The sequence below is a fragment of the Talpa occidentalis genome, unplaced genomic scaffold, assembly GCF_014898055.3.
Source record: "Talpa occidentalis isolate TD23 unplaced genomic scaffold, MPIMG_talOcc4v2.1 talOcc4.18, whole genome shotgun sequence".
NCBI lineage: Eukaryota > Metazoa > Chordata > Mammalia > Eulipotyphla > Talpidae > Talpa > Talpa occidentalis.
The window spans coordinates 246,917-260,246 of NW_023601851.1; the positions used below are offsets into that span (position 1 = coordinate 246,917).

General features: G+C 36.9%; 1 protein-coding gene across 1 annotated transcript in view; it reads right to left on the minus strand.

The window, feature by feature from the left end:
• Positions 1-13,330, minus strand: part of LOC119250804 (probable ubiquitin carboxyl-terminal hydrolase FAF-X) — a 129,882-nt gene that overhangs the window by 48,950 nt on the left and 67,602 nt on the right. The window contains exons 22-26 of the mRNA XM_054697751.1: positions 10,650-10,780; positions 10,244-10,522; positions 4,336-4,461; positions 3,196-3,321; positions 1,836-2,005 (exon numbers count right to left, since the gene is read on the minus strand). Of these exons, the coding sequence (XP_054553726.1) occupies positions 1,836-2,005; positions 3,196-3,321; positions 4,336-4,461; positions 10,244-10,522; positions 10,650-10,780 (832 nt within the window). The remainder of the gene's footprint in view (positions 1-1,835; positions 2,006-3,195; positions 3,322-4,335; positions 4,462-10,243; positions 10,523-10,649; positions 10,781-13,330) is intronic.

The following is a 13,330-nucleotide window of genomic DNA, read 5'->3' on the forward strand; positions in this document are numbered from 1 at the left end:
TTAGCATTATGAATCCCTTTTAAGGGTGCAGGTGAGGACCCACAGTCAAGCAACCCATTTCATATTGGGGTTCCCCTGTAACACTTCCAGATACTAATTGGAACAGTACAAAAAAAAATTAAAAAATCATTTAGACCTATAATACACCAGAGTGAAATACTTCAGAACAGGAAATACTGAAATACTTCAGAAATACTTCAGAACTAAGAATACTCGACAATGTTAAGAGAAATAAAAAGCCAAGTATTTTCATGTTGAAAAACTTGTAATAAAATGTCAATACCACCTAACGAAAGCGACAGATTTAATGTAATTTATTTCAAAACCCCAAATGTTTAGTGCTGAAATGGAAAAACCGATCAGAAAATTAATATAACACAAATGAAAATGGGCTGGAATAAAAAAATGTAGCAAAATCACATGAAAAGATGGCCAGTATCATTAACCATTAGATAAGTAATACTGTTTGGAAACCATCAGGTTTGCTACTACGCAAAAAATTCTGAAAATAACCAAGATGAAAATGCATACATTGTGCAAAAAATGAAAAATGATGTAAAAATATATAAAATTAAAAAAATAAAAAATTAAAAAAAAATTTTAAAAATAGTGTGTGAAAAGATGTGAAGAAACCTGAAATTCTCTTCAATGCTGGTAAAAGTATACAATGGTAAAATATTATTGTGTAACAGTACCTGATGAGTCTTCAAAAAGTTAAACATAAAATCATCACGGGACCTAGCATATCCATTTCTAAATATGTATTCAAAAACTGATAAGGACTAAAGCAGGTTTGATAGCACACACTATCAAAGGTGGCACTAGTCCCAATGACCATCAAAAAATGACTGTATAAAATGTCATAAATACAATGAAGTATTATTCAACTTTAAAAAGGAAGGAAACTGAATGACATACTAAAATATGGAGAAACCTTTAGAATGACATGGTAAATGAAGGAAGATAAACCAAAGGGAGTATCAGTGTGGAGTTCTACTTGAGGTATCAAGGGGTTAGGCAGTCTTGGCATGGGGATGAAAGTCTTAAAATACTTTAAGATCATAAAAAATTTAGGTAGTACCAGTAAGAATGCACAACCTGTGAATTTTAACTTAATTTCATTAGATGATCTTTGCGCACCATGTGGGACCCTCCTCTGGTGGCCGGGGAGCAGCTGGGGATCGAACTGGCACTGCAGAGGCTGCGGGCAGCTTTGCAATCCAGCGCTCAACCACTGCGCCACCAGGGGAGGCCCAATTTCATTAGATGATCTCTTAAAAGCGATTAGTATGTGAAACGTTTTGTAATTCTGAATTTACTGCAGAAAAACACCAGCATAAAAATCAACTTTTGGGGGCCTCCCCGGTGGCGCAGCGGTTGAGCACTGGGTTGCGAAGCTGCCCGCGGCCTCTGAGGCGCCAGTTCTATCCCCGGCTGCTCCCCGGCCACTGGAGGAGGGTCCCACATGGCATGCAGACCTCTCCTGCCGCCCGCTGCTCCCCTCAGCAGTGTACTTCGGTCCTTCTGCCTGCTCTGCTCCCCGCTCTGGCTCTGGTGAATTCTCTCACCCTCCCGTGCTTCGGACTGTACCCAGTGCTTGTATAAATAAATAAATAAACCAAAAAAAAAAAAATTAAAAAAAAAAATCAACTTTTGCATTTCTGAAGGGCAACAAATTAAGGTTATGTGAAAATATCTTAGGTGAAAATACAAATTTTATAATTGCTATATAGAAAAGGTTTCTATCTGACTGAGATAGATTTTGGTTAAAATTAATTTACTACTGCTTAAAATGACAAGGTTTGTCTTCTAAATTAAAAAATAAATTCACTTACTTGCTGGGACAGTGTAATAATAAGTCAATAATAAATGTCTGCCAATCTTTTTCTTTACTAAGCGCTTCCAATGCTGTTGGAATTAGAGCAAAACATAGTGTCATCACTTCTAATGCTTCACAGCAAACTTGTTCATCTTCTGTGTCTGGCTCATTCCTCACATTGGTGCTCTGTAAAATAATAATCAGGAGTAAATTACAGAGTGATACTATAAAGAAAAAACATACAAACCTTATAGCTAGGACTTAACACTTAACTATTAACTAAAGATTTTTTGATTTCAATTTTTTCATCTACCACTTTTGAAGCACTTTGTAATATTTACCGAAGAAGATTACAGGAGGATGCTCAATGAAAGCTACAGTATCATTTTCTTGTGCTTCAGGATGTGACTGGTGTATTTCTGAATCAAACATGATTTCCTTCTAAACAATCAATGATTCTGGTACTGGCGTTAGGGTCCTGTTTAGTAGTTCTACCTTACAGGTTACCTCAATAATATTTTATTAAAGAAGAAAGTGATTTACACAAATTCTTAGGAAAGTTATGGAAGACTTACTAACCTAAAATATACTTATGTAGAGGCCAATTTTAATCTGCCTTTACTTATGAAAATTATTACCTTACATATCTCGAACAGAAAAGATAGCAAATATTCCAAAAAGGAAAGCTGAAGCTGTGCAATGCTAAGACTCACTTTACTCTCTTAAATATATAAAATTGTCAATTAAGGACACGGAAATATAGGCAATCAAAGAGATAAACAGGATTTAATTTTTACAAATAATCTGCTGAACTCAAGGTTGGAAATAATATACAAATGGTACATATAATATACAAATGGTGCTAAAAATGAACCAAATGAAATACTGAAAGAGCATATACAATTCCACAACACAGTTTGACCAAAGTTTACATGATACAAAAATTTGAGGAAGAATAACTAAAAGGATATGGGAAAAGTACATTCATATGACAGAACTACCTTCAATATGAGAAGTTAAAAACTTTTTTTTTTTTTTTAGAGAAAAGCCTTCTGATAGTGCTATCCTAAAGTACATAAAAAATAAAATTTAAGATCAAATTGTGGATTTTTATGTTAAGGGTGAACAGAGAATAAGCCATCCAAGACCCCAAAGCTTTCTCACACTGATACTAAGCTCATCGAAGATTTGGTGAGCAAGATGTATTGATACATTTCTAAGCATACATTCAGATGATGGATTTCTAAGAATACACTCAGATGATGTATTTTCATCTTAACTATTGACTTGAAATTTAAAGATGGCAGACTCAAAATTTAGTCACAGATACAATTCATATTAATATAAAAGGAATGTATTTCTGCAATAATTCTTACCATCTCATAGAGTTTAGTGATTTCTTCATTTGGTCTAAATACTAGCTGCAAAGCCCCACATCCTGATGCCCAGATGATTTTCTGAATAGCTCTAATTACACAAGTATCAGGCATGTATCTTGACGCCTATTCCCCAAAAAGAGAGAGTAATTAGAAAGGTTTTAAGCTGCTTCTATGAGGCAAAAAATTGTAATTACATCTCGACCTGAAAAGGTATCAAGAACTTCCCAAAGGGAAGTTGTACCATGCAAACAGTATCTTTCTCTTTATAACATAAGAAAATGACAACAGAGAAAACTGACAGGATTGTATAAGAAATCATTAGAAAATGTTTCTTTTTGTAAAGACAGAAAAAAGGTGAGTATGTATTGTATTCTCTGTAAGGTCAAAGTAGCACTGATCACATATTTGGTGACTTCACATGATATCATAAAATTTATTTAAATAAAGCCAAAAATTTCAGTGTGTTTTGAGTTGAAATTTAACCTTAACAGTTTTCTAAGAATTTTTAAAACATAGGAAAAACCAAGCTATTCAGTCATTTCTTTCCCATGATTATACACATTAAATTATCATACTAGATTAAAATATCATACTAATACATTTATGATTCATGAATTTTCAAAAGTTTATTCCCAATATTTAAAATAGGAAATAAATAATCCAAATGTTAACCAACAGAAAAGATAATATAACCAAAAAATGTAGTATTACTCAATGTTATGATAAACTGAAGATTTACTAACACAATTTTCAAAAACATGTCAATCAAAATATCTAGATACAAAAACATATACAACATAATCATCTTTATGTAAAAGTTAAGAAAATCAGAACTACTCTAAAATAAAAGGTTGCCTTATAGCAATAAGTGTCAGTTAGAAGGATAAGCTACATAGGGACAGAAAACTTTTCTTCACTTTATAGCTCAGACAATACCTGCTTAAAATACTTTTTACTGTACTGGTATTAATAGATAACAAATACAATTTTGTGAAAATTTAGCATTAAAATAGGACAAAAACTGAAATGATTTGGTATAGGAACTTATGTTAAAGATCAAATTGTGAATTTTTATGTTAAGGGTGAACAGAGAATAAGCCATCCAAGAACTGAAAGCTTTCAAACACTGATACTAACCTCATTGGAGATTTGGTGAGCAAGACGTATTGATACATTTCTAAGCATACACTCAGATGATGGATTAGGAATGCTCTGAAGAGCATTTTGCAGCACTACTGCTTGATCATGTGTAACCTGGTTAATCTGAAAAAAGTTAATTTTTTCACTTGGAATGAAAAACAGTACATACTTTAAAAAATTGTATTTCATAAAAACCCTGTAATTTGCTATCACTGGCTCCGAAGGATGTCATTCTTCCACATATTCATCTTAGAATTTACGGTAATCTGCATTCAAAGGATTTCAGATTGGTAAAACTGTAGATTTCCTCTCTACCTTCTGAAGTAACAATGTACTCTATAAATTCCAATTTTAGATAAGCTCAACATTTCTACAATTGGGTTCACTGTCATTTGCAGGAGTTAATTCACAGTTTAACAAATCCTTAGATGTCTCTAGGTAAATCCTTCTCCAAGGTCTTCCTTCTGAATAGGTAATTATCCCCATCATTGTATGACTAAGGCAACTGAAGGTGCCAAATAAAGAGAACTTCAATTTCTTATCCCTAATCTTTGTTTTTTTTTTTTTTAATAGAGGCATGTTTTATTTATTTGTTTGTTTGTTTATACATGCACTGGGTACAGTCAGAAGCACGGGAGGGTGAGAGAATTCACCAGAGCCAGAGCGGGGAACAGAACAGGCAGACCGATGAACTACACTGCTGAGGGGAGCAGTGGGCAGCAGGAGAGGTCTGCGCACCATGTGGGACCCTCCTCCGGTGGCCAGGGAGCAGCCGGGGATCGAACCGGCGCCGCAGAGGCCGCGGGCAGCTTCGCAACCCAGCGCTCAACCGCTGCGCCACCAGGGAGGCCCTCTTACCCCTAATCTTTGAATTTACATCTCTCATCTAATTTATTTTGTTAAAAAAATTTATTTATTTATTTATTTAGACAAGACCCGGGGTACAGGCCAGATGGTGCAAGATGGTGAGAGGATTCACCAGAGACAGAGTGGGGTACAGAACAGACAGACTGACTGAAATGAAACACACTACTGAAGGGAGAAGCAGGTAAGATAGGAGCAGCACGAGATAGGTCTCCGTGCTACGTGGGACCTTCGCCAGTTGGCAGAGATTGAACCGGAGCTGCAGAGGAGGTGGACAGCTTCACAGCACTGCGCTCAACTGCCAATGCCACCAGGGGGGTCCCTCTCACCTAATTTAATGTCTAATTTCATTCAAGTATACTTTATTACCTTGTGCTCAAACATTCACCCCAAACAAGCTCAAATAAGCTCACCAGAACTTATTCACTGCAATTGATTAGCTTTTTACTGTCAAATTTTATAAGAATGTCTTCAAAATACAGATGTTCTAAGAAACTGAAATATGTGTGAAGATGTTTCTGAAGCTACCAGGTGGGCAAAACAGATGATGATCAAATATAATGTTTTCAGCTCTACTCTTCAGCCTCAAATCAGGTATTCAATGTTTATTGAGAGAAAAATAATTTAAAATCTTTAATAACTGAGATACTACTACTATGAAGTTTCATATAAAAAGCTAATATAGTGAAGTTTAAAAATATAGCTTCAGAGTTAACCCTTTTTGTTTGGAGTTAAACTGTCATGACAACAAAACATAAACGTGAATCATGCAGCAAATAAGACTACATTAATGATTAATAGTCATCAGCATAGAACAGCAATATATGCTATTGTTATTTTTCCAATAAACTAATTTGTACACAGTTAGCATGTAAATTTTTCTTAACATCACCTCCAAAATCCTCTGGTAATATAAATTGCCTTTTTTAAAAAAAGATATAAGGCCTCCCTGGTGGCACCAGCAGTTGAGCCTTGGATTGCGAAGCTGCCAGCAGCCTCTGCAGCGCCCGTTCAATCCCCGGCCACCGGGAGTGTCCCACATGGCACGCAGACCTTTCCTGCCACCCACTGCTCCCCTCAGCAGTGTATTTTGTCAGTCTGCCTGTTCTGTTCCCTGCTCTGGCAAATTTTCTCATCCTCCTGTGCTTCTGACTGTACCCAGTGCTTGTATAAATAAATAAATCTTAATAAATAAAGTATATATTTATTTATGCATACAAAACTGGGGTATAGGCCAGAGGTGCAGGGGCAAGAGGATGTGAGAGCATTTATCTGAGAGAGTGGGAAGCAGAACAGGCAGATCTATTGAAATACATTGCTTAGGGGAGCAGTGAGAAAGACAGGAGAGGGCTACTATGTGGGTAGCTTTGTGGCTGGCTAGGGATTGAACTTGTGCTGCAGTGGCTGGTGACAGCCTGAATGCGCTATGTCTTTACCACCACCAGGGAGTCCCATGTCAGTATAATAGGTTAGTTGCTGAAAAACAGTTACATGTTTTATATTTGGTAATTCAAATTTTCTAACAAGTGATTTTAAGGTTTACCATAATTTTTCTACAATGAAATTGTTCAGGTTAAGGTCATCCTTGTTAAATTGGTTTCCAATTCAACTAAGTAAAACTGAATTCAGGACCAGGCATACTTTGCAATGTAAAAATAACTGTTCGCTTTAATGACAGTACTGGCAGAAGAGATTAATTCTATTCAAAAAAGAAGAGAACTGTGGGCCTTCCTGATGGTCTTGGGATTAAGTCTCAGCATTATCACCACCACAGCCAGATTTGGATCCCTGGCCAGGAAGCTGACCCACATGGTGCAGCAGACCTCTCCTGTTTCACCCGATGTTCCTCTCAGCAGTGTATTTAGACAGATCTGCCTGTTCTGCTCCCCACTCTGTCTCTGGTGAATCCTCATCCACCTGCACCTCTGGACTATATCCCAGTTGTTCTACAAATGCACACGAGAGAACTCAAACTCTTCATGGAAAAGGAATTATAATGAAGTAATAATAAAAAGTGCAGAAATGCAAAAGTCCCAACAATTTTTTATTTAACAATATAAAAGTTCTTAAAATCTGTGAGGAATAATTTTTTATGAAATAGTTACTATTTAATAGTTACTTTTTTCAAATTGTAATTCTTTTCTCTATTTTGTAGGTAGCCTCATAATAAATATTTTAAAAATTAATCTTGCATTCAGCTGCTTACTTGGAAGTTCTTTGAGATTAGACAGGTGACTATGTACCTGCTCACCTTTAAGTACATTATTTTCCAAGTTGTATATATTAGGAACAAGGTCTGGACAAACACGAAACAATTCTGAATATATTTCATTAATTTCCTGTGGTAAAAATCACGACAGAACGTACTCTTTTGAAGCCTCAATGTAAAGCACTCAAACTTACGGAAGACAGCTTTGTAAATTTATTTTAAAATTTGTCTGTACTGGGCCTCCCTGGGAGTGCTAGGGGTTAAGACGCAGCACTATGAAGCTATCCAAAGGCACTGCAGCATGGGTTCATTCTCCAAGCAGGGAAATGACACACATAGCACAACAGACCTACTCCTGTCTCGACTGCTGCTCCCCTTAGCAGTGTATTACAGCTGATGGTCCCCACACTATCTCTAGTGAATCCTCTCACCCCACCACATCTCTGGCCTCTATCCCAGTCCTTATATGCATAAATAAATCAATATTAAAAAAAAAATTTTGTTAGGCCTCCCTGGTGGATGAGTGCCGCACTGTGAAGCTGTCCACAGCCTCTGTAGCGCAGGTTTGATCCCAGCTGGACAGCAAAAATTCCACATGGCACAGCAGACCTCTCCTGTCTCTCCCACTGTTCCCCTCAACAGTGTATTTGTTAGTCTGCCTGTTCTGTTCCCCGCTCTGTCTCTGGTGTATCCGCTTACCCTCCCAGGCATCTGGCCTGTACCCTGGTTCTTGTATAAATAAATCTTAAAAAAAAAAAAAAAAATTGCACTACAGCACTTTATTTATTTATTTATTTATTTATTTATACAAGCACTGGGTACAGTCAGAAGCGTGGGAGGGTGAGAGAATTCACCAGAGCCAGAGCGGGGAGCAGAACAGGCAGACTGACAAAGTACTCTGCTGAGGGGAGCAGCAGGCGGCAGGAGAGGTCTGCGTGCCATGCGGGACCCTCCTCCGGTGGCCGGGGAGCAGCTGGGGATCGAACCGGCGCTGCAGAGGCTGTGGGCAGCCTCGCAACCCAGCGCTCAACCGCTGCACCACCGGGGAGGCCCTGTACTACAGCATTTTAAAGAAGTTTTCTTTATGAAAAATCTTAATATTATATAAAATAGAAAACTGCAGTAAACTACCAAGAACCCATTATCTATCTTTGGTAATTATCATATAAAGGTCAAATTCCTTTCATTGAATACCTCTCATACAAATAAATCTGTCCATCCCATTGGAAAATAATGTGAGAGAATCCTAGGGATTTTATTTTAATTGAAAAGCCTTAGCATAATAACTTACATAAATCTCAGAAATACTATTACTTCATCTAAAATACACAGATGTTTGAGAATTGAGTGTCTCATTCAACCTATGCACCAAGTCTCAGCAAAGCTAGAGGATACATGGTGATATTCATCAAAGATGATACAAAGCAAAGACAGAGTCTTTGTTGTGTTTATAAAATAGTTAGGAAAAAGGTAGGCAACAATTAAGGCATATCTTCTCTTCGGAAACCACCTCTCCTTTCCAACCACTATGGAAAGCTGTCTGGAGCTTCCGCAATCTACTAAAAATGGGGCTACCATATGACCCAGCAATTCCACTCCTAGGGATCTACCCAAAGGACACAAAGACATTGATTCAAAAGAACACCTGCCCCCTATGTTTACTGCAGCACTATTTACAATAGGTAAATCGTGGAAACAACCCAAATGCCCAAAAATAGATGACTGGATCAAGAAAATGTGGTGTGTATATATACATATATATATACACACACACACACAATGGAATATTATTTAGCAATCAAAATAGCAATCATGTCATTCGCTGCAATGTGGATGGAGCTGGAAGGAATTATACTCAGTGAAATAAGTCAGAAAGAAAATGGAAAATATTGGATGGTTTCACTTATAGCAAGAACATAGGGGAACAAAGTAAGACATGAGTGTAAAAAAATAACAATGCAAAACAAAACAAAGCAAAAACGGACAATTATAAATCAGAGACATACTGCAGAGGAGGAGGAGGGAGAGGGGTCAGAGGGAAGGAAGGAAGAAGGAACACAGGGGACTGAGGTGATGGTGCACGGGTGCATTGGTGAAGGAAACTCTATGGGGACTACACCTGAGGAGGTGGGGGGAAGCAAATACTGTTTAAATATGAACAATGATGTAAAAAAAAAAAATGTTATATTTGCAGAAAAAAGTTAAACTATCATTATTATATTGCCTTAGATGTTATGGAACAATGCAGAAAACAAAAGGAATCGGATTTAATTAGGAGTGAAAAAATACTCAAAGAAAAAAAAAAAAAAGAAAAAAGACATCAGTGTAAAAAAAACAACAGTACAAACTCAACAAAACAAAAACAGACAATTATAAATTAGAGACATACTGCAGGGGAGGAGGAGGGAGAGGGCTCAAAGGGAGGGAGAAAGAGGCACAGAGCACTGTGGTGATGCTGCAAGGGTGAGGGAAATTTTATGGAGACTACAGCTGAGGGGTTGGGGCAGGGGAAGCTAATATTGTTTAAAAATGAATGATGATGTAAAAAATAAAAAATTAAAGCAACAACAACAAAAAACCCCACCTCTCTTTGATGTAAGTCAACAAAAGATTGAAGTAAAGTTTCTGTGAGATTAAGAATGGAAATTCAACATGGACTTTGAAGAATGAAAACTCTAAGATTAGTGTACAGAATATTTACATTTTTAACACAATCTTAATTGCATAGATCGAGGTGAAATTACATTCTCCACTTAAAAACCACTGAAAACCTTAACTTAAAGCATTAGATATTAACATGAAACATTTAAAAAAATCAAAAAAACTTATTACCGGTTTAATGGGATCAGTACCATCTACAACAGGCTGACAAGCTTCTGCTACAGCTCGAACATGACCATAACCTACTGCAGTTAACAACAGTTTGGCTATTTTAAGGCCATTGAAGTAAGTGCCCCTTCGAGTTTCTGTATCTGTATTCGGCAGGAAGTTATTTTTTGTTAGCATGCTCAGTACAAGAGGTAAGCCACCACTCTTCAAAAAATGAAGTTGAAAGTCAGAAGAATTATCTGCCAGAGGTGTAATGGCAGGCATTAACAAGGCATAAACAACCTGGAAAAAAAAAAAGGTGGGAGAAATTGTATTGAAGTATAAGAAGAAACTATAATAATTTTTATTTCCTTATCATTACTAAAATTCGGTATAAAAAGTACAGGTTTGAAACAGAAGAAAATCCAACCTGTGTTAGGTATAGCACTTGGGAGGCAGAAGGACCAAAGAAAAGTGACTCAAGAGATGGAACAAGATTACTTTCTCCAAGTTTTACATGTTCTAAACAAGTAGTTCTTAATTTTTCTACTGTTGAGCTATCTGTAAAGAAAACAGACACAAAGTAAAATATAATTCAGGTATACTTAATATTATATACAACGAAGAGTATTTAGTATTAGATAATACAATGAAAATGAGCTAAAGATCAAATATCCCAAGACTTATTAACATCAGGACATGTTAATGATCTTTGGGGCTGTTTTAACTGTCAGTCCAACACATGAAGGGACAGCAAGGCAACATGTCTTTCTTTTCCTTGTCTATCAGAAGGTCTCACACATACACAGACACCCATACACACTGGACTAGTTATTTATACACAAATAGCGATAAGGTACTTTGATCAAGTTCTCAATTATCTGTCTCACTAAATACTGTATGTAAATTGTTTCTGCTTCTATGAAAAAAAAAAATTTCCTGAAAATGTTTATCTTATTCCAGAAGAAGCGAGCAGAGATTTTATTTACATTAGTTGAGACTTTCCCAAATCTAAGGAAAAAAATAACTATACATATCCTTGAAGCCAATAGAACCTGAGTTTTTATTTTATTTTTAAATTTTTTAAAGATTTATTTATTTATACAAGAACCGGGGTACAGACCACATGCACAGGAGTGTAAGACAGAGTGGGGAACAAAACAGGCAGACTGACGGGAGATACACTGCTAAGGGGAGCAGTGGGTGTGACAGGAGAGATCTGCATGCTATGTGGGACCCTCGCCCACCGGCCAGGATCGAACCGGTACTGCAGAGGCTGTGGACAGTTTCGCAGCACTGCGCTCAACTGCCTGTGCCACCAGGGGAGGCTCAGAACCTGAATTTTTAAATGTAAAAAAGTACCTAAACTAAGATACATCACTGTAAAATAACCAAAAGTACAATATAGAATACACACACACACACACACACACTGAGGTTACTCCTTTGGGGTCTCCCTGGTGACCTAGGGGTTAAGTTGCAGTTTCTATTGTGAATGGCATGAGCTCAATCCAGTCAGGGAGCTGGCGCATATGGTATAGCAGACCTCTTCTGTCTCCTTGTTCCCCTCAACAGTGTATTTCAGTGGATCTACCTGTTCTGCTCCCCACTGTCTCTGCTCAATCCTCTTACCCTCTGCACCTTTGGCCTATTCCCCAGTTCTTCTATACAAAAATAAATAAAATCTTAAAAAAAAAAAAAAAAAAAAAAGATCTTCCCTCTCAGATTATTACCACCACACAGCATACACCACAAAGACCTCCATAGCCCACTACTATTGGGTTTCCCCTGAAGACAGTTTTCTAGTTTAGGGTTGATAAAAGTATTATAATAGTAAAGGCTGCAGGAGAAAAAAAAAACATAGAAGGTATAAAGAAATTTCTTCCTCACGGTATCACTAGATTTCTTGGCACAAGCCAGAACTTGTGCCAGAAGAGAATAAAATGACATAGTCAAAACTCTAAATGATAAAAACAATCAAGCAACAATTCTTCACCATGCATAAGTATCATTTAATTATTAGAGAAACAGTCTTCCCCAAACAAAAACTAATAAAACATACCACTATTAGTTTTAGCTGCAAAAAGTACTGAAAGGAGTTCTACTTAAAAAGATAAAAACAGGGCCTCCCTGGTGGCACAAGTGGTTAAGATGCAACCTGTGAAGCTGTCCACAGCCTCTGCAGCGAGAGTTCAATCTCTGGCTGGCCACATACAGCAGGAGACCTCTCCTGACTTGGTCTCAGCTCCCCTCCTCAGCAGTGTACTTTGGTTAATCAGCCTGTTATGTTCCCTACTCTGTCTCTGGTGAACCCTCTCACCACCCTCACCTCTGGCCTGCATCCACTCTTGTATCCATAAATAAGTATTTTTTTAAAAAAAGACAAAACAGAAATACATTAGACAAATAAAAAGAAAACAGGGGATTTAAAACTACATTCCTTGAGTTGGAAAACAAATACAGCATAAAGATCATAGACAAGGTGATTACACTCCCACGCCCTCCACCACCCGCCCCAAACAGAGTATCTTAGATGCATAAAGTTCTATATAAACCTTAATGGTACCCAAAACAAAATCTGGAGCTAAGACAGTTGGAAAAAAGAACAAACTGAAAATCACTACGGAAACTAGTCAGATGAAAAAACATATAGAAATAAAAGAAAAAAGAAACTGATTCACATAATAACCAGAAAACACTTCATTTTAATTAATTACCCAATGTAAACAGATTGAATACGTGAATGGAAAGAGAAGAGTGACTAGTCAGATCAAAAAATGAACCACACTATGTGCAGTGTACAGGAAACACGCCAATTATAAAAACATACACAGAATAAACAAACAAGAAACCTAAAAACACCTAGTGTAAAAAAAAGGGATGTAAAGCATACCAAGTAAATGGTTGTGAGAAAAAGATAGAAACAACTACATTCTTACATGAAAAATATTATCACTTACTATTAGTGAAATACAAATAAAACTACAATGAAATAGGGCCTTACCACTATGAAAAAGGTCGTATTAAAAGACTACAAACAAAATCTACTGGCATGATGTATAGAGAAAGCAACTCTTTCTTTACGGTTGGTGGAAATATAAAGTGGATAGT